The 22246-nt window shown below is 42.9% G+C and overlaps 1 protein-coding gene across 1 annotated transcript in view; it reads left to right on the top strand.

The window, feature by feature from the left end:
* Positions 1–22246, top strand: part of GRIN3A (glutamate ionotropic receptor NMDA type subunit 3A) — a 60599-nt gene that overhangs the window by 35961 nt on the left and 2392 nt on the right. The window contains exons 4-8 of the mRNA XM_015849825.3: positions 13807–13952; positions 14726–14841; positions 15816–15967; positions 21103–21267; positions 21990–22063. Coding sequence (XP_015705311.2) covers positions 13807–13952; positions 14726–14841; positions 15816–15967; positions 21103–21267; positions 21990–22063 — 653 coding nt within the window. The remainder of the gene's footprint in view (positions 1–13806; positions 13953–14725; positions 14842–15815; positions 15968–21102; positions 21268–21989; positions 22064–22246) is intronic.

Raw genomic sequence — 22246 nt, 5'->3', positions numbered from 1 at the left:
GTTTTTCTGCTTCACTGTTGTGACCATGCATGCAGTTCCTATGAGAGATATTGGAAAACTCCTGCAAATTGTAAGAAGATGGCATTATTTAAAGCTGCACTGTAAAGCTTTGCCATCAGGTTACAGAATTGAGCATAGAGTATTGAAGCACAGTGCGCACTGCAAACACAGGTCTTAGGCCTGAGTAAAACAGTGTTGACTCATGGTTTGGGGTTAATCACCTCAGGGATCCTGGTAAATCAGTGGCATTAGTGGTGTCTCCTAGACAGACATGTCTCTGCTTCATGGAACAAAGCTAAGCTTCTGAATTGTTCCCACTTTCTAGTGTAGGAATAAAACAAATAGGTTTTTATGAGAAAGGATTACCTGATCTTACATGAACTACAAAATATTTGTAGGTGTTTTGTTCTCGTGTTTGCCTCTGAAGTCTCAGTCTGCGTGACCAGCTATAGCAGAAAACGTACTGCTTTAACCTCTTCTCACTCAGAGCCTGAGCTGCACTCTTACAAAGTTCTCTCTAACAGAGAAAGCTGAGGTTTGGAAAATGTCTGGAGCACAACAGTTGTAGAGGTACACCCACCAGTTTGGTAATTCTGTAAATATTTTTTAGGTGATTTAAATATTTTACCTTTTTTTTTTTCTTTTTTTTTTTTCCCAGACCTACCTGTTTCTTCATCTTTTTGAAAAAGATGGCAACAAGAGGCAGAAATGATCTTTTTAATATTAATGTACTCTTAAACATTCCCCTGCTGTTCTCCAGACAGATACGCTGTTGTACTGTGCTTTTGGAAAGTATTTAAAAAGCAAAGCCCCAAATAGATGAGCAGCCTGTCTGAGGTGTTTTAGCAGTTGCTCAGTTCAGCTCTGAAAGGAGAGTCTCAGAGGTACAACCTTCTCATCAGAGATCAACAGGCAATTAGTTGCGGTACAACTGCTGATCACAAGGAATACGGAATGAGGGGTCTCCCCAGTGGACTTTCACGTGCTCTGACAAGAGTGGAGCGATGAAATACTGAAATATCACCATGCTGCTTCCAGGAAGCACCAGCCAGGCATGGTGCTACCCAGAGCAGTGATGGGAGGCAGGAGAATGTCATTCTGGGAACAGGCCTTGTGTCTGAAGGGCTCGGTGTGCATCTTCTGAGTGAGGCTTGCACAGAATCTTACCAAGGGCAAGCCATGTGTCCGGGGTATCCATCCAACCAGCTGCTCCACTAGCTCAGGTTTTCAAACCTGAAGGTCCTTCTGATGCTGAGGGGATTAGAAATGCATTTTATCTAATGACTGTCACATGGCTTGCTTCCAGTCCTTCACATGTCATCGATACTGAGCTAAGGCATAGAATCATAGAATCATGGAATCATAGAATCACAAGGTAGGAATGGACCTACAAGATCACCTAGTCTAACCGTCCTCCTATAGCTACAGCAAACCACTAAACCATATCTCATAGCTCCTCATCCAGATGCCTCTTGAACACTGCCAGGGATGGCAATTCCACCACCTCCCTGGGCAGGCCCCAGGGAATATCAGTATCAGATCAGATTAGCCACAGGTGAAGGCCTGGAGGAGCACCTCAGGGGCAGCTGGCCGCAGCCTGACTGCACACCTTTCTTTTAGCCGTAAATACACATCACCACTGAGCTGCAAAAAGATGTTAAAGCAGTTTTCTGTCACCTTAAGATCTTACTCTTCTAAGCAAATGGGCAGCTGGAGACCACAGCTGCCTCATCTCCTCCTGTTTTCTAACCTTACACATTTTATACCATCATCTACAAACAGGTACACACATCTTTTGGAGAAAAAAAAAATAAAACCAACAACAGAAACATTCATTTGAATGAATCCAGGCTGCTGTTTGAACAGTAGAGGATAGCTGCAGGATGAACGCAGTCTTAACTCAGGTGAAGGTTGCAGCAGTGTCCTGAGCCTTCATCTGAAGCAGCAGGCTGCTCTCCACACTATGGGCAATGAGTTTATAAGCTCACTTGCAGGCAGAAGATAGAGACAAACATTTTGTTTGGATCGTTTTCTACTGCTTTCATCCCTTCTGCTGCCTGAATCCTAGGTGCTTATGTCAGTTGTTTTCCTAATGTCAGATCTTTGGATGCTCAAAAAAAAATTACAGCATTCCTGTTTTTCAGACTGCTTGGCAGATGGTCTGTTGTGCAAACCTGACTTCTGTACAAGGTCAGTTATTCATCCTGAGAGCATGCAGACCAGCAGGCTGCCTTGGAGCAGATCTGATCATTTGTCCTGCCTTCCTGTCACATCCTGGAAGACACCTGGCACTTTTCCTGACACCTCTACAATCTGCTTGCCACCTTGTTTGTTTTATAGCTCCTTAGTCCCCTGGTGATGACATTATGCTAAGTCTGAGTTGAAAAAGCCACCTCCAAAAGCTTTTATCCCTTGCTGTGGCCAGGCCAGTGCATATTTTCACAGTGGTTAGACTGGGTTGCAAAAGGTAACTCATTAAAAATGCTGTAGAGAGGCACTGAGGTGTGCAGATGGGGATAGATGGGGACAGGACAGCTGGTTGCTGTATCTGGTCCCTGACTGACAGGCAGCAACTGCATTGCTGCACTGCAGCAGGCATGGGCTGAATAGAGAAGGAGCATGGAGAGAAGCAAGAGACTTGGGGTAGAAAGAGAGAATTTGCTACCAGGTTGCTTCAAAAGCATGTATCCCTATAGCTTTTGTCTGTTATAGCCAGTCTTGTGGCAAGTCCAGATATTTTACATCTTAGTTTCCAGTATGGTTTCTGTAAAGCAACACCATCTGCTTGTGAGTGATCTACATCTCAGTGCCACAGGCAGGGAAAAGAAGAGATTATCTGTAAGTACATAAGCATTCCCATTGCCTTTCTTTGCTCTGCAACCCTGCAGTCTAAGGTCTGGATCCAGGAATGTTTATCAAATCCAAAAGCAAGGCTCTGGATTGTAGACTCTCCCAGGGAGCAGAGCTTGTCAATGACATGTTCTTTGATGCAGGGCCTTTGTTTTCAGGCTTCTACTGTATGTCACATGTTGGAAATGTACTGTAAAAGCTGGGAGCGTGTTGAGAAGCCCAGATTATCCAAGGGAAAATGATTGTGTAAGCCCAGAGGACAGAAGATATGTTCCAAACATGTCAACAAGAAAGCATCCATCACTAGAAGCTGAAGATCAGGGAGGATCTTTCAGGAGGTGGTCCTACACCTGGCTTTCTTTTCTACTAGTAAAGGTGTCATGCTTTCAGCAGTACCATGAGCTTTTCATGTATTACCCTACCGTTGTCACAGCTGTGACAGATGTCAGCTTTTCTTTGTCAAATTCATGGTACGTTTTTGTATCTGTGTCTGCTGATTTAGTATGGTGGTACTTTGATCTCTCCCGATTGCTTTGTCTTCAAAATGCTTAATGGCAGTGGCAAAGTTACTCTCCACATTGTATCTTGGCAGAAAATACGAGACCTGCTGAGATTCATTTAAGTGCTACACCTGCGAGTCCCACCGTCTGCAGTTTCCTTGCATTATCTCACCTGACTTTACAGGTCTGCAGTGGAGACATTAAGTGTGATTTACTTGGTCTGGTATGCGTTCAGTTATCTGGGAGAGGTAGGCACAGCTGGCTGTGAGTCCTCTGTTGGAGACACTTAGGTAAAAGATCACCAAAACCGTTTCCTGGAAGTACAAGTTTCTCTCCATCACATGTGATGGTGTGCTAGCACATCCAGCACTGATGTCTCACAACATTGTGGAAGCCCTGGGGAATACACTGCAGACTCCTGCAGTCACTCTGACAAGCCCCATCTGGTACATCCTTCCAATCACCATGTTTTGAAATGAATCCTCAAAAATCTCTAATGCTCTCTCTTGGAAATTTCCAAGCTACCTCCTGACATGCCACCAGAACACATGCTTTTATGAGCTATCTCTCTGTTACAAGATTAAGCACTTAGAATAATCCAAGCGAGACTTTATTTGAGAGTATTCTATCCAGGAATTCAGCATTTAAATCAAGTAGACTTTTGTTTTCTAAATTTAAAGTATAATATATAAGGGTGCAGACTGTTGTTTCTGATTTATGCAAATATAAATTAATTTAGAGGTATTGTGTCTGTAGCTGTGTATGAGCTGAAAACTGCCTATTATGTATACTATTAAAACAATCTAGAAATACTAACCAGCAAGTAACTGCAGGTGAGCATTAGCAATATCAAACCACAGAAGATGAAAGCTCCAGACACTTTATGGGCCTTTTTCACAGTTAGAAGTGTGATCCAAACAGGACTGCATTTATTGAGATTTTCCCATGAGTCCAACAAGCTTTATAGTGAGGCCATAACTGTTATATATTTAAAGGGATATATATATATATATATATATATATATATATATAAAGGTTATATATAAAAAGGGAAGTCTTGTAAGAATTACATAGTCTGCTGTGGTCTTTCACTGCAGCTGCCTAAGAGGAATCATTATCAGGAGTGCTACTTGAGTTGCTTTATATTAAATAAATAATGAAATGGCATGTGCTTAAATATGCATTAAATGCATTTAAATTGTATGGCAAAAAATAAGCACAGTCTCAGTGGAGTTAACAGAAATCTTACTGCTACCATGGGATTTTGTACTTTCTAGGACTGTAGAATTCATTTCTTGTTACAATTCCAGGAAGTCAGCAGCAATATCTATAGAGCATATATTTCTGTGCTGGAAGATACTGGATGCAGGAAGGTCGTGACTGACAACATCACAGCCTGCTAATTAGGGTATGGTGCTTTTTTGAGTATTAATGAGTCAGTGAACTCAAGAGGACTTTAAATGTCATGGAGGCCAGAGAAAGTGAAAAAAAAATCTTAACTGGAAGAGAAATTAAGTATATCAGACTGAAGAGTGAGGTGAAGAAGGGCTTTGCAGACTAATCTCATATGGGTGTGAGGACACAGCGTCCATGGAGGTGAAATCCTGGCTTCCTTAGCTCTCCCATGCAGTTTATGGCAGTGAAAAATGTACTTGTTTAGCTTTCGCTTCACCTTATTAAAGATGTCTTTTAAAGTTATGGCTCTGGAGCTTCAGAATCCTGCTAATTTGGATTTATGGCATGCTAATATTCAGTTGATCAGACATTGTACTGCCCCATACTCCAAATAAGTCTCCTTCCACTTTAAAATGTGCTTTTTACACCGTTTCATCAACAGTCATCCTTGTGGCATCTTTGCACATTATACTCCTGCTGCTCCACGTCTTTGTCTACATAGAATGAGTTGTTCTGTCACCTGCTGCCTAGGCTACTCTTCGCCATGCAGTTTGATCCAAGGCATGCAGGTGTGGGGATGGAAGGGAGGATGTTCTGCTGTCTTTGTTCCTCCTGGTATAGGCTGTGAAGGTTGTTCTTTCAGAACCACAAGGAGTCAGTGTGTTCTAGGATTTTCACATCAGTTTTCGTATCAGTTTCTTACTCTAAAACTGCACTATACCTTTATGCCATGTCAATTAAAAGCAATGAAAGTGGTCCCAGTGTCAGAAACAGCAGCTGCATCCTTCATGGGACCGAGACCCTCGCAAGAAATAATGCAGTAATGCAAGCAGAGAAAGATGACAAGAAGGTGCTACTGAAGTAACTGGCAAACATCAGAGGGCAGAGAAGACACATAAGGTTGATCTTATCCCGTGGCAGATTGAAGACTGTTGTACAGCTGACTTGGCAGCATGAAGGAAATTTATTAGTGCTCACAGCCATTGTGGTCTATAAAAACACACCTGGATACCAGCCTGGCTCATCTTCCTAATGATAGATGCCCTCGCTCAGCACCAGCACCACTGGATTTCAGGGACACTAAGGGATCAGATCCTCTGGAAAGAATCATAGTTCTCACCAAGTGCAGTGAGATTCAGCTGAACACCAAGTCAAGTCAAATACCATTGTCCATATTTCACTGTGCAGAAGGTCATGGCCTCCAAACGAACCCGTCATTGTATTTTACACCTCAGGCTTAACACATACTTCACTGTTCAGAATGGATTCCTAAATTTCTTCTAACCAGTCGCCCACTTCCACTGTGAAGCTGCTGTCTTCCCTTTCCCACAAACTGCAGAACTCTGTCCTTGCCATCCCAGTGTAGTGCAGTGTAGGGATGAGCGCCGCATGGCTGGGACTGACTGCCTGGCTCTGACCAAGACAGCTGGAGCAGGAGGAACTTGTAAGAAAAATGATTTCAGAGCTGGTTGTTTCAAAACTTGGCACGGAAGCTACCCTACATGACACACCACTGTGATATTATGTGTGCTCTTCCAGCCCACGGAATTGGAGAGCTCTTCAGAGATGCTTTCCATCAGCAAATGTTATAGCCTGGATGGAAGAGGGACTGTGGAACCAGAAATGCCCCATGTCTTTTAGGTGCGCAAAACATACTCAGCCAAGCAGCTCTTTCTGATTGAGAAGGACTTGATATTAAGGCAGCATTGACCCTATTTACAGGTGGGAAGCAGAAGAACACAGTAGATTAAGTGACTCAGTCTGGAGCATTTTTATGGCTGCTTTGTGCCACTAAAGTTAACTGGAAGCAGTGATGTGTTGTCTGCTGGGAATTACATTCCTATTTCTTCCCTCAACCTATCAGCTTTGCTTATAACTGTTTACACATACTATCTATCTTGCAGTTGTCAACTTTTCTGGAATAAATCCCAGCTGAAAGATCTCTCTATCCAGACCAAAAAGGGCTGTTAAAAACAGAGATAAACACACTCTTAAGTTTATATTCACCACTGCTCCTTTCTTACAGAGCTTTTTGCGCTAAGATGTTGCCCAGAAATCATCAGAGCAGTCCTCAGAAATTAATACCTGCGCAGACTTGAGTCCCCAGCTGCACCCTGTAGCAAAGCAGTTTCTGCAGCACATGGGGAAGTAGAGCAGATCTTAGAATTTATTCTTATCACTCACAAATGGAGTGTCAATAAAGAGCCTTTACGTTTTTAAGAGACCTAAGTTAGACTTCATTTTCATTTGAGATCATGTTGAGATACAGGAGAGAAAACTGTCAGTACTGTGCATTGGTTCCCAAATTAAAACTGATCATTTACTTCAGTGGAGTTGTAAAGATTTATGCCAACTAATGACCTAGTTGAGCTGGATTCAAAATGACAGGATTTTAACAAAATCTGACATTATGCTGTCAAGCTCTGCTGACACTTTACAAGACAGAGAAAGGAAGGTGAGCTTTCAGATCTATCCTGCATACACCATCTCCTGGACACCCTGGGAACACCTCCACATCTCCAGCCCGAACACACAGGACAGTGTCTGAACAAAGCTTATACTTCCAGAAGTTCAGCTGTGAATTTTCATCTGCTAAAACATGAAATTCATGTGCTTCACTATGAATAATTTTCTTTCATCCCCCTCTGCAGCCCATAAATACTCAGCTGTCAGAAATTCTTGTGGATAAGTAGGGAACAGCCCATGAACGAAGTCTACTCTGTAGGTATTTTCTTTAGTTTTGTTTGTTTTGTTCTTTTCACTCTGAAGCTTTGTTTAGTATTGGCAGTTGCATTTCTTCTGTCACTGGGTCATGAGAAACTGGTCTTCTATCATGGGAAGCTGTATGACCATGTAAGTGCGTGGGTTACATAAGGCGGAATAAAAACCTACTGCTTCCTAAAGGCAAAGCAGCAGAACTCTAAAAGCATATCAGTTCTTCATAGCAGAGCAGACCACTTGATGCCACCACTCTCTAGCAATTAACAGCCGGAACTGAACATTTTCTCCAAAGTCTGCAGCAGTTCCCTGGTGTATATCATGCTGGTACTCACAGCACAGCTGCTGATGGACGCAGTGACCATTAAACACTGCAGTAGGTGTTACACCAAGCTGTCAGCAATAGCAAGAGGCAGAGCCGCTGAAGCTTTTTTACAACAGTTCTTCCTCAGAAGTTTTTGTCTGCACCCTCTTAAAATTGAAAAGCAGTATCGTAGGTGGCACTAAAAGCTGAGTGTGTGTGACCCCTGCCTCTCTCACTCAGGGTGCAGTCAGTACCACTGAATCCCACCTCTTCATGGAGGTGAGTTTTATATGAATGATGATTTAAGATGCTAATTAGAGACTGAGCCCCAGAAGCATTTCTCCTCCCACCAGTTATCAAGGAGCACAAAATAGTCTTGAATCAAAGTCAGTGAGACAGGTACTGCACCCCATCAATCCAGTGCTAGGAAAGCATTTATTGGATGTCAGTCATGTATGGATAATATTGATCTCTCTGCTTGTTGGAGATAGCTGTAATTCCACTTCCCTGCAGTTTCTCTGTTCAGAACTTCCTTCTCTCTTCACAGTTCCCTGCAAGCTCAAATTCTGCAGGATCAGACGGAAGCAAAGCCAGAAATCCACCTGGCCAGTTCATGCTTCAGCATAACTCCTGTCGCTTTGAGACCCCACTGTGCTCCATTCCTTAAAGTAGTCTTGACACAGTCTGGCATCTCCTGTATCTGTGACAAGCTTGTATTAATATTGACAGAAATACAGAGGAAGCATTGCAATCAGGCATTCCCAGCACAGCTTCTCTCCTTTACTCACATATGCATGCAGAAGGCTAGTTTCTCAGGAGAAACATAAGGATGTGATACAGAACTTCCACAAGAAAAAACTGCCCTTCTCATTGGGTGGGTTCACTCCACCTATTCCACTGCTTGCCTTTCTGGGACTGAGGTAATCTTTTCACTGTATTTATATTCTGAACACATAAGGTTTCCTACACACAGCAAATATACATGACAACCAAATGTGATGCAAACCTCAAAACGACAGTAGATAAAGTGAGCAGGGCACCAAAGGGGAAAAGTCTTTGAGCCCAATCTAGGTATGCAGCACTAAAAGTTCATTCAGAAGCTGGAGTTTGCTATAAAGGCCCCACAGCCTCACAGCCAAACTTTGTATTATGTCAGCTCCTAGCAGCATCTCATGCATTTTCAGTTTTCAATCCCAACTTGAACAGGACATTTCTATGCCTCAGTATTTTCAAGTCGGAGTCTAGGTGATCTCAGCTTGGCTGATGGTACTGAATGCAGTGGCACTGTATTACATAAACTGGAATGTGCCAAGTAATTCAGAATCCCTGACATTTAGGATTTTATTTTTCTGTTTCTGCTCCTGTGGTTTTATCACATTGGTATTTTCATGCATAATTGGCACCCCAAGGCATAGATGTATGTACATACCCAATTCTTCTCAACATCTTCCCAACTAAAACACAAGCTCTCCACTTCCCACTCAGCAGATGTTTTAACAACAAGATGGAAACTAAGAACATGCAGAAGTAAGGTGGCAAGCCAGTGGAACTGGTATCTACAGTATTTGCTTTCAGCAGTGAGCAGCACAAACATTATTTGTTTAGTAGCACAGTGTTATACAAGAAAACTCTGAGCCACTCCAAAGCTTTTCTTGGAACTTTCATAGAGGCTGAATGTTCTGCAGAGCTCTGGATTTTCCTTGGATGCTGTGTGACTTCCTTACCTCAGCAGTTAAGTGACCCAGCCACCACTTCACTTCCTTAGTACTTGGAAGCAATCACATTACGCCTACCTTGGATACCATATTTTCTTACACAGTGAGATTTGTGAGTGCTCAGCCCCATCTGACACTACATTCCTCTCCTTCCTCTCATGGCCATATTTTCCTTCTTGAGTTGAGACACTAACCCAGGTCCAAATGGGAGGCACCACACATCTCATAGCCTCACATGCAGCAGCTCCCACAGTAGGAGATGGTTTAATAAAATTGGGATGCATCACATTAGCATAGCCAGTTATGGTATGCACCAGTGCTTCAGATATAAAACACAATTCGCTTTACTAATGCAAAAGATGAGAGGAGATTCGCTTTAGCAACATCTCCAGAAGTCCCTTCCAACTCCTACAATTCTGTGATTCTGTGAAATCGCTGATCTCCACCATTTGAGCTGCAAAAGTGCTATTGTTAGCTGGCAATATTCAGCTTTTTTTAGGAGAGCCACTAACTGCCATCAGTAAATAGCTTTTTAACCCAGGAAATATTTTAAACTACTCCATAGATGTATTTTTATGCATGCTGTTGCATTGCCAGGCTAGCACAGATACCATATTGTAATAGGATACAGCCCAGAGCTTTAGTTAACCTCTGGGAACGTCGGGTATCTCGTATGTTCAGCTTTTACAGCAGTAATCTTACCAGCAGTATTTACAGAACAAGTCATTTTGGATGGACTCAGTCTGGAAGGCTGCAAAGCAGCCATCTGCCTTCAGTTATCAACCACACCTGCATGCACGCAGATCCCTCCAGGGGATGGGCACACCAGGGTGTGACAGCAGTGCTCAGTTGATGTGCAGTGCGTGGTAGTGCAGTACTGGTTGAGGAGCCCTTACATTCAGGAGCAATGATCAGTGATTTCGTTTTCTCTCAGGCCTTCAGAAGGGAGGTCTGCAGAGAAAGAGATGAATAAAGAGGCGTATCTTCTCTACCCGTAACTCTCTTATAGTTTGTTCAATGCATTATCAGAGTGGGAGTTTCTTGCTCCACGGAGAGGCTGAAAGCTTCTCTCTAGATGAGAACAAACACTGTTCCTTTAGTTTCTTACAGCAATAGATAGCTGATTTTGGAGGCTTCTTGTAAAGTGAGCTGAGTGCCAAGAAAGCTCATACCACCATTTGGAGATGGATCTGCAGTCGTTGAATTCATTGATTTTAAGCATTGTAGAATCACCAGCAGATCTCCAGGTCAGTATAAATGTTGTCAGCAGATCATGGTGCCCAAGGTGTGCTTTGTGATGGTTATTCACCTTCCGTACTGGCTAGGCTTACAGTAAAAGAAAAGTAGAGTTCAGTAGAGTTTACACAGAAATGCAGACTCTGTGTATCAGAAATACCTATAATTTGGACAGCTGTATCTTCAGAGTGAGACAGCCTTTATATTTGCTATCACTGATAACAACAGTAAGTTAAACGTCTCCCACAATCCCAAATAAAAACACTCCTGAATCTTCAGATTGTGATTCCTCAGATGTGGATTTTTTTAGTCAGGTTTTCAGGGATTTCTCTAAATCCCGGGCATTGGGATCCTGTGATTTGGCTTTGGAAAGACACTTCTGCTACAGAACTCATCAGGTCTGAGAAACACAGAAGAAACAATATGAAAAACAGGAAGGGAAAATCTGAAAAGACAGTTACTGAGGTGAGACTCACGCAAAGACTGCTATTCACCTGCACTCTTCGCATACTTGTGGTATCCATCTTTTCACAGAGTCTTCCCAGCGATGACTACAGAAAGAAAGAAAGCAACAGTGATGCCACAATGAAAGAGCCTTGAAGAAGCTTTTATCTTCTGCTGAAGCAAGTAGCCCTCAGGAGCCTTAGTGGATTAGGCAGCAAGAGTAGTGCAGGTAGTCCATTATCTGCTTTTGGCAGCATTTTGCTTTGTTAGTCTGCTGTTCAGTATAGCTGAAAGTAAGCCTTTCCTCATGTGAATAAGCAGCAGAAAGAAGAAAGCAGAAGTGACAAGAGGCATGCAGGATTAGAATACTATTAAGATTTATCCTTCATAAAAAGAGTCAAGAGTCACCAAATACAGACTTGCAGACACTTGATTATTCTTAAGAAAAAACACAGAATGCTGGAAGCAGGAAGAGCGCTGTGTGTGAAGGATCACTGCACAACTTTCCTACACAGAATTTTCCAGACTTCCCACCAGGCAGATGGTGTTGCTAGAGACAGGATATTAAGCCAGATGGACTTCTGATCTAATCCGTGTTCCTATGTTGTTATTATTTGTGGTGAAATTTGTCAGTGTGCCCAACACAGAGCAAAGCATGGAGAGTCCTCTGTAAAACTTTTGGGACAGAAAATTAAATTGAGATGGGCTCAATTATTTCCTTCGTTCCTGTCTTTCCCATGGAAGGTGGATTTGTTGCGCTGGTGGCAGTCAGAGCAGGATGCTTTCCAGTGAGTTCAGGCATCAGCCATCACTGTCTGCAGATCAGCTGTTGCACTGCAGTTGCCATCACCGGGTGGACCACAAATGTCAAAGCAAACACCTACGATGAGCTGGAAGGTTAATACGGGTCAGATTCTAGACCTTGTGATGTTGTTTGTTTCTTCACTGAAACTGACAATAAATACAGCCTGAAGAACTGACATTTACTGTGGTCCTTAGCTTCTTAGGGCAGCATAAGTACATGGAGCCCAGACCAAGCTCATTCTTTATGGAAGTTATCTTCCATGTGTGGAAGCTAGACTAGACCTAGATTTGGATGGACAACATTGTGCTGGAAGGCTCCATGATGTGTTGTCACAGAACCACTCTCTGTTATTTATGTCTTCTGGCACTTCAGTGCTGCTTCCACACTTACAGACAGGAACATTTCCCTCTGCGCCCACAGACCTTCTGGCACAGTGTGCTCTGTGGCCAGCTCCTGATGGAGGCAGTCCCTGCGTTGTGCATCCTGCTGTTGTCCAGGCCAGGAAACAGAAAACATGCTCAGGCTCACTCCATACCCTCAGACCTTATTTCTGGGTTGCAACACAAGAGCCAGGTCAGCAGAGCAAAATGTGGAAAGCAGCTGCTCACTCCCCAGAAATAAACTGCAGGTTTCATGATACCACTGAGATACCCTCTCTGTTTCTTTTCAGGCTGAACTAGATGATCATGAGTTTACATTGTACCTGTTATTCTTGTAAAAGCCAGGAATAGTCTTTTATTCACAGTGTCACTGAAGAGTGGGGAAGGTCTTCTGTGCAACTTTGTGTTCCTCTGCACTCTCTTTTTCATAGACGATAATGCAGGAAGACAGATGGATTGGCAGAATGCCTCTCTACTTGCTCTTTGCAAAGCAGAGCATGGCCATGGTGAGATCATCATTACAGACTGCTGTGGAGACCTTCAGCTTCCTAGGAAGCAAGCAGAACACATCTTCTTCAGCTTTAGCTTTATTTGGCTTCCTGTGCTCTGAAATCTTTACTTTTGGAGGCAGGCACATTGCTGAAGGCCTTCCAATTAGCCTGCTGCTGGAAACATGCAGCTATCTGTGGGCAGTATTTGGTTTACTAGAGGACACTGCCTGAGCTGTGCTCCACTGCCATTAAAATTCCACTCTCAGGGGTATTAAATGCTCCCAAGACAAAGAGGACACGTTAGAAACACAGGTCTCTGAAATTTGTGAACATCCAAGCAATTCAGGACTTTAATTCAGCAGGTAAAACCACTTTGCCAGTTGTGAAGAGGGTGAACAACTGTATCTGTGTTCAGTACAAAGATGATATGTGTGATTGTCTGTACTGAGGGTATTCTGCTCCTTTCAGCCAAGGAGGACTTAATGTCCTCAGCTGATCGGTCCTTGGTTTCTGTGCAGAGAATGATAAAGACAGAGGTGGTCTGGGACTCGATTTCTCAGTTTTTAGAAATGAAAAGATGGTGCTGCCCTTCTTAAGGAGCCAGTATTATTCCAGAACACAGACTCTACTGGCTATCCAGAGCTTCGGGAAATTGATCTTAGCATCATGTATATAGGCTCGCTCTGATACTTGCTGACACTTTGACTGGTTTTAAGACAAATTATACCATGCCTAGATTTTGGGGTCTTAAGGGAAAGGTCTATCATGGTGTGAAGCAAATCCTGAGTACGTAAACAGGCTGATCAGTCACCTGGTAATTCTGTCTGTACTTCTGTGAAGTCACAAGCTGGCTGTAGGAAAACATTTGATACAGGCCTATGAATGCTGAGAATTTCTGAGGGACATTCACAAATGACACCGTTACCCTGTGTGAACAGTGCAGCTAATCTGTAATTTCACCTCCTCAGCTCCATCACCCCTCCCAAGGGTTTCGCTTTGGAACCGTGCGTGAGAGCAGCGCAGAAGACTACGTGAGGCAAAGCTTCCCAGAGATGCATGAGTACATGAGACGGTACAATGTCCCTGCAACCCCAGATGGAGTAGCATATCTAAAGTGAGCCTCTGCATGCAACAGCTCACCTGGTCATCCCGTTGCCATCCTATTGACAAGATACAGGCAGTTCTTTGCTCAGGTTAAGCTGGAATCATTCTGTAAAATCAACAAAGTAATGTAATGTCTCACCAGGAGAACATCCTGACCCTTACAGAGACAAGGGTGAGGATGGAAGGTGCAGCCCTTTGGTCACATGAGAGCGTACAGTGCAACTGTTCTTTTGTACCATCAGCTTTTGTAGGTGTGCTATTCGCTAATCATTAGGTTACTAAAATTGAATCCTCTGCGTTCATGAAGGCTGAGCACAGAGAAGAGCTGATCTGGGTGAAGGAAATTAATTTACCGCATGCTTGGGAGAAAGGAAGAGGAATGCTTTTGTACGGGTTATCCTCTTGCATTTTTGCTCCAGTGACCTCAATTTCAACATCACAAAGAAAAACCAAGACAGCACAAGTGTATTAGCAATTTTTGTTCTTCTCTTCTAAATCATGCAGAGCCAAAGTGTAGCTTCTAGTGTTTTCCATTTTTCAGATCAGGTATTTCAAGAGAGCAGAATAAGCCCTACACCTGCTGCCCTGCTCCGGGTGCACAAAGGTTGTGTCTTTCATGCACAATTCCCTCCTTCAAAATATCTATCAGTTTAGCATTTAAAGTAGCAGTCCTTGATTCCTTTTGCTGTGCCTCCAGAGAACCAGACAGATAAATGTTCAGTGCACACCACTGAGTCTTGGATTCTGAAATGATTCTGTTTGTGACTTTGATGCTGAATGCAGGAATGACCCAGAGAAACTTGATGCCTTCATTATGGATAAAGCACTCTTGGACTACGAAGTATCCATAGATGCTGACTGCAAGCTTCTAACTGTGGGAAAGCCCTTTGCCATTGAAGGTAATAATGAATTTTACAGCATGGTGCTCTATTTCACATATGTTGCATTTGCTTGATTGTAATTCAGTGTTCTGATTGAAACTGTTTATGTGAAGCTGAGGACCCCTTGAAGCTAATGGGTAGCATTCTCAGTGATTAAGCAGAACCAAGGCTTTGCCCTTTTTTGTGTGTTTTGTGAGGTTTTAGATCACTCGCACCATCTGTTGCCATACTCTGTATAGGAATTATTCAGTGTTGATGTGGTCTGTCTCCAGCAGGCAGGAGGCACAGCCCGTCCCACTGCTCACACTGAAATAAAGCTCCTTTACCTCCCCTCCCTGCCTCCAAGAGCAGTCGCTCTGGCTGGCTGTCCCCGCTGTGCATTAAAACAAGTCTCCTAAAGAATTGTTGCAGCCAAAATTCTGTCCAGAGCAGAACTGCAGTAATGGAAAGCCCAGCCCCTGAGGCTTAAATTGTGGTGAAAGGAATACAGGCTGCTCCCATGGGTCTGCGTGTGGCTTCTCATCAGAAAACACACAGGAAGAACAAAATGTCACATCTGACACCACAGTCCCATCCACTGCTCTGAGAGTGTAAAGGGATCACATTGTCGTTTACTTGGCATTAAGGCCCCTCTGCATTGTTAAAGCAGTGTAAGCCAGAAGAACCCATGGTAAAAGCAATGTGAGGGCTGTGCTTCTGGACACACAACAGATTTAACCAACTATAGTTTAACCATCTATAGTGATGTCTTAGGTTTTTGAGTCTCTAGTTTTACATACTACTTTTGTGACTGTAATCATTTTGAAGTTACATACCCTGTTTGTGTTAAAGTACCTTACACACCAAGAAGTCTCATCTCAGCTTTTTCAATCCATGGAAAGCATCCAGGTTTGAACACCAACCTTCTCTGCTGTGCTGGCTGTTGATACTATACAACAATTCACTTCATCAATAAAGCCAATAAGAGAGATGACTGTTGTTTTTCCTTCCAGGATATGGCATTGGTCTTCCCCCCAACTCTCCGCTCACCTCCAACATCTCTGAGCTGATCAGCCAGTACAAATCCCACGGCTTCATGGATGTTCTGCATGACAAGTGGTACAAAGTCGTTCCTTGTGGAAAAAGAAGCTTTGCTGTCACTGAGGTAAGTGATGAACGATGGCTGACCTAATTGAAACTGCTGAGGATGCACCCAACTTGTCAATTATTTCCCCTCATTCTCCACATGGCATAGACATAGAGATGGCGTGCAGCTGCAGGGAAGCATTACGCATCAGAAGCAGGAGTCATTACACGCAGCAGCATTGAGGTCAGAGCACAAGGAAAACATCAGCAAGGCTGCTCTGCTAAGTTAGGCTTGCAGTGCACGCGTCAGAGAGCACATCTGGGGACAAGCAGGATATGTAATGTTGCATTAAAAGAAGTGATCTGCTCGCTGTACAACAGATCTGTCTGGCTTCACTCCATTATGTGTATCCCCACTGCCATGGATTCTGGACCATCGCACACTGCAGTGATAGCTGAAGCACCCGACACAAAGAATGGCAGAAGTGAAAGAAGAGACATCAGCATCCCTGTATTCATTTCTGATGGAACTCGGCCACTTCCTAACACGGGTAGCAGGTTGTTATACCAAAAATGGGAGTTCATACTAGAAATGGCCCACCAAGACACAGTGCTGAGTACTGACAAGGAGCAGTTTTCATGTCAAAGTACAGTTAGAGGAAATGGAAGCAAATCCTCATGGATTTACAGACTGGTATTAAATCAGAGTTGTTATGCCAGCTCATGGCAGCTGAAGATATAGGCATTATTTATGAGAAAAAAAGACTGCTCTTATCGGAATAGCGGTTTTTCTCAAGTTCTCAAGACTGTCAAGTAAAAAAGATAAAGTACTGAGAAATCAAAAGATCCAGCATGCCTGCCGCTCAGAACATAGATTTTTAACTCAGAGGTGTTCCAAAAGACATCAGTTACATGTTCTCACGGGTACAAAACACACAGCTAGAACTGTGTTCTCTCCTCTTCAGAGCAGTTTTCAGCTGAGTATTAAACCAACCCTCCTGTTGGCCAGGGATGTGGTTGCATGGCCGGTTTCTCCTGTGTCATGGTAAAGGGAAGTGCAGGCTCCTAGAGCCTAGAGCTTCAACACACACACACACACACACACACACACACACACAAACATATTGAATTAGAAGTGACCCTGTATTAAGTGTGAAAATGTAACATGAGCTTCTGTGGTTCAGAGGCTTTAGGCACATGAAAAGGCAGCTTTACCACATTAGTGTCACTTACATGAACGTGTGATACCCATACCCAAAATCCCAACCGTAGCACCTCCAAAAGATGCTGTCAGAAGTTTCAGTTAAATGTGTCATGTGCATTAAGTGCTTAAGATTCTATTAGTGACAGCTCAGCAGTCAAACAGAGACATGAAGAGAATGCTCCGTGTCCAAGCCTTTATCTTTCCCTAGCTTTTTCCCTTCTAGATACCAATAAAAGTCTTGAGCTTCCTCCACTGTGAATATTTTGATACAACTGCATCTTCAGCTCCGTTCCTTGTTCTTTGTTCTTCCCCTCCCTTCTTATACTAATATTTGCACTAGGGAAATGCCGATCTGTCCATCTCCTCTGATGCCAGACCCTAGAATTAAAACATTCATCCTACCATGATTTTACCCCATTGTCATCTGGCAGTTTGTTGTTGTGTTCCAAGTTTTGACTAGTGTCCTCAGGGATCCCATTTTGTTGTCACTTGACAACAGCTGAGTTTCCCTATCTCCCTTGAGCTCTGGTTTACTTGCTTGTCCCTGGTGCACTGCAGATGTCAAGGGAGGGCCATGCAGACCCCTCCACAAGAAGAAAAGCGGTGCCTGTGCTTACTTGACTAGTCAAGAAAAGCCTTCGTCAGTCACATGTGGCTATAACTTGTTGTCAGGCCACGTAAAACAGTACCAAAAAAGGCACAGAAGGCCTTAAGAATGGTAAAGAAGTGAATGAAGAATGAAAGAATGGATGAGTGCCTGTCTGCAGCTACAAGAAACACCACAATATGGGGACAGGGACAGCTTTTCATACTGTCTGCTCACCTAAATACATGCATTGGTGTCAGCAGAATTTTGGAAATCTACAAATGCCCAAATGTCTTTAAAAATCTGCCCTTTATATCCATTTATCCCCAGTAAAGCTGGAAATAATTCTTTCTTCAGAGGAATTTTGCAGAGGTGCTGTAAAATCTGACTGCCTGATCTCACTAAAGCTTTTTAAAATCTTTGAGGGGAAAACGCTATCAAAAAGGGTGGCTTATTTTATTATTATAGCTAATAGAAACATGACATCCCTGCTTAGTGCTTGTGTTCAGCACTGCATAGCATTAATAGCTCTGCTGTGCTGCCAACCTGCAAGGAATGCACAGAAATCTTTAGAGGCTTCTAACTAGTCAAAGCTAGACCCTGGATTATTTGATGGCCTATTCGCTGCGCTCAGTAGAGACCAGGGAGAGAAGATTATTTGCTGTCTCTTGTTAGTAGTGCAGGAGTTTTCCATATTAAATCCAATAATGAAACACTGCATGCTGTTTTTTGCATGCTTTCCCCTGCAAACAAGTATTGAGCTTTCTGTATCACCTGCCTTTTCCTCAGTGCCCAAAGGAAAAAGTAAACAGCTCTGGAAGAGGCAGCAGGAACTACTTAGGTAGCAATTGGAGATAGGGGTCCGTGAATCAGAAATGTGTCTCTGAGGATATATAAGGAGGCAGATACCTCCACGTCTGCTCTTGTATTTGTTGGCTTCCACAAATTGCCAGTCTCCCCATTTGTAAGCAGCAGATGACTCAGAGGCTGTTGCCAGCATGTCCTCACCGCCCATCAGATGTAATTATCACAGGACTGGCAATAGTTGCTTATTGCTTCAGAGCCACCACACGGGCATAATTGAGTTGCTTCTAAAAGGCAGGGAGCTACCTGCTCAATTTATGATTACAAGTGTGGAGCGAGAACTGTATTTTCACCTCTGGTTAACAGAGAATACAGCCCATTATGAGCTTGCATTGCTAAAAGGTATTGCAGTATAGAAGGCATTTGCTGGGTTTATGTTGTCAGCAAAGGACTTGGGCACCTGACCACTTCAGCAGAGAGGAATGCAGTGCTATACAGACAATGCAGTCTACTGCTGCTCTTTCCAAATATAATCTGTATGTGCACCCACACATGTAGAAGAACTACACACAGAAGTACTGGAGCTTGCTGCTTTGTTATTGATCAGCATGATACTATGAAAAGGAGAGGCACCTCTACCAGGTGATTTCCTCTATTATTTAACATACGTGTGCTTCTTGCATAATTGCAAAGAGCTGATGAATTGCTTTCCTACAAGAGTATTTTAAGTGCTGACTTCAGTGTAGATCCTCACTCAGACCGTCAGACACACTGTGTTATTTCTCCTCTAACTCTTTGCACACGATTTATTCTCCAGATTCCCCTCTGATGTTCAGCCTTTATCAGGTACCTGCTTCAGAGTGTTATCTTTTTTATTGCTAGATGAAATACTATGGAAGCCTTGTTTCAGCATTTCCCTTCCCAGTGAAAGATGTCTTGCTTGGGACAATTTCAGAAGCTATCCATCACAAGTGAAAAACACATCTGGGATGCCAGCGTTGGAATTCCTTTCTCCTGTTTCCTAGGAAGGTAGAAAACTATTCTGCAGAGCTGACAGGACAGTGAGCCAGACCCTCATCAGCATAAATCAGCATGCTTTAGTGTAGACAACAGAGTTGTTTCTCATGTGAAGAGCTGGCCAACTGTTCTTTCTGCAGCTAGTGCCGGGATGGCATCAATCACCAGCCTCAAGCTGGAGGAGATGTCTCAGGTGTGCAGGAATCACCACCACAGTTGCCACAGTCTATTACCAAAGTGCTCACGCTGCTGAAGCTCTGTTCTTGTTGGAGAAATGTGTTACGCTGCTTCCTATCACTCTGTTCTAAAAAACATAAACCAAGCACAGAAACCAGGAGAGAGAAATACTGCTATCAGTAACTCAGTAAAACAAGGAGATTTCAGAGCCTTCAATTTCAGTGGACTCATCACAAATGAGCTCTTTAACTCAAATGACCTCTTAGCAAGATCTGTCAAACACTGTGATTTATCACAGGTTGTATGTCAGGAACATTCTCTTGTTTTGGTGATGCATTGAGGTGGTGGAGTCGCCATCCCTGGAGGTGTTCAGGAAACATGGAGGTAGAGCACTGAGGGACATGGATAGTGGCCATGTGGGGATGGGTTGCTGGTTGGACTTGGTGATCTTAGAGGCTTTTACCAACCTTAATGATCCTATGATCCTGTGATCTTACTATGAACTAAATCCAGTTTATTTGCTATATTGCACAGTTGTAGCACTAACAACATATAGCCCTACCCATGCAGTTTGTACCAACATAGTGAATAATGTTCTTAATACAAAGACAAGGGTAAAAAAAATGTATTCTTAGAAGTATTTCCCAAGCAGTATTTGGGCAGTAACTGTTAGGGAGAGTTTTTAAGTCGTTCATAAATTCATAAGTAGGTTATTGTGGCATGAGAATTAAAGTACCTAAAGTGCATGCCTGACTCACACACATTGGAGTGCAGGTATTTCTGGTACAGCTGCTGCTGTACATGATTCCACAGTCTTCAAACATGATTAAAGTCAAAGGAGAGATTCAAATTAATTAAAGACTTCCTATCCTACATGAAGAGGGTGGCTCAGGGGAAGTCAAGGTGAGAGCACTTGTTTTTCATAACACAGTTACATTAACGTAGTGAGTGGAGAGATGCTGTTTGTGCTGCTACTTCAAAACATTTATTCCATGACCTTCCACCAAGGGCAGAGCATGAAAACAGCAGTTAGTGATCAGTTCTCAGAACACAGGACTAGTCTTAGCTCAGTGCTGATGAAATATTTGCTCTACAGTTCATAGACCGTATTCCTTTAAGCAGTATTTGCTTTTAGAGATGCAGGTGCAAAGGCACCCCAAGTATTGGATTCTCCTATGTTCAGCACTCCGTCCCATTAGCAGGACAGCACAGTGATGAAAATCTCTGTATGTCCCAAATCTCACTCCCATCTGCTGAGACTGAACACCACGTTCTCAAGTAGCCAGGATCCTGTTGTGACCAGGATCCAGACAGTTTCACTGCTGTGTATCCAGTCAGACCACATTTCCAAACAAGAAAACATACTAACTGTTAAAATAAGCCATCGTCTTCCTTCATTAACCTCCCCTTTTGATTTCATTCACAGACGCTGCAAATGGGCATCAAGCATTTTTCTGGGCTCTTTGTGATGCTGTGCATTGGGTTTGTCTTATCCATTCTTACTACCATTGGGGAGCACATAGTGTACAGGCTGGTGTTACCACGAATCAAGAAGAAATCCAAGATGAAGTACTGGCTCCACACAAGCCAGGTAAGAATTCAGTAGTGACCCCATGAATGTTTCCAATCACGTTGGGCTGATTGGAAAAGAGCAGTGTATAAAAGGTTGTAAGAAGAGCACTGATGAATGGCATTGGAGGGACAGCAGCAGCGACTGGAATTTGAAGAGGCTCACTTAAGGGTGAAATTGGAAGTATATAGGAATTGCTAAAAATATTTGCAAGCAAGTGCAAAGCCTACAGATGTGACTTTTCCATTTGCACTTTTAACCTTACGGATTTTTTTGGACACCTGAAATAACAGTGTTATCCTACTCTGGATGATTTTATCTTATTACAGCAGGTTCCCAAATGTTGGTGTGTGCAGGAGGTGTTTGCTAGTTTATGCCATTATCCTAAGGAAGATAATGTAAGAAAATTGCTCTAGGTTACATTGAAGAACAAGGCACAGAAAATAAGAGCTTCTGTTATTTTCAGGCAGTGCTGCGAAAGAGCTGCTTTAGAAAACAACACTGTTTGCTAAGATCCACTTTTCTTCTGAATAATTCTAATACCGAGGATTGTTTGCCAACTATCTATCCACCTTCCAGAGTGCCCTTTCTCAGGAAACCACAGCAAAAAACACTGTTTGTATCCTTGAGAAGGCAAAATAATTTATGCTCAAGTCCATCACACAAAGCCCAAATTGTGTATGTATTTATGGAGCTATTTTTAATCTTGCTTTTAGTGATTTGTTTTCTTCTTTTCCCTCTAGAGATTACATCGTGCCCTGAACAGTTCGTTTATTGAGGACAAATGCCAGACTAAGACAAAACGAGCAGAAAAGAGGTAGGAATTTTTGAATGCCTTTAAAACAACCTATAGAAATTACTGTGATATGAAGTACTCTCTGCCAGGATATCTATTTGGGCATCTAATACACGTCAAACATAAGAGCAACAACAACAACCAAGAAATAATAGACATGACAAAGGAGTGAAGCAAAAATGAGCTGTTTCCAAGAGAAAGCAT

This window comes from Coturnix japonica, chromosome Z (assembly GCF_054131305.1).
Source record: "Coturnix japonica strain WE chromosome Z, WE-NBRP24, whole genome shotgun sequence".
NCBI lineage: Eukaryota > Metazoa > Chordata > Aves > Galliformes > Phasianidae > Coturnix > Coturnix japonica.
The sequence above is the reverse complement of the archived record's forward strand: the minus strand, read 5'-3'. Positions and strand labels throughout refer to the sequence as shown.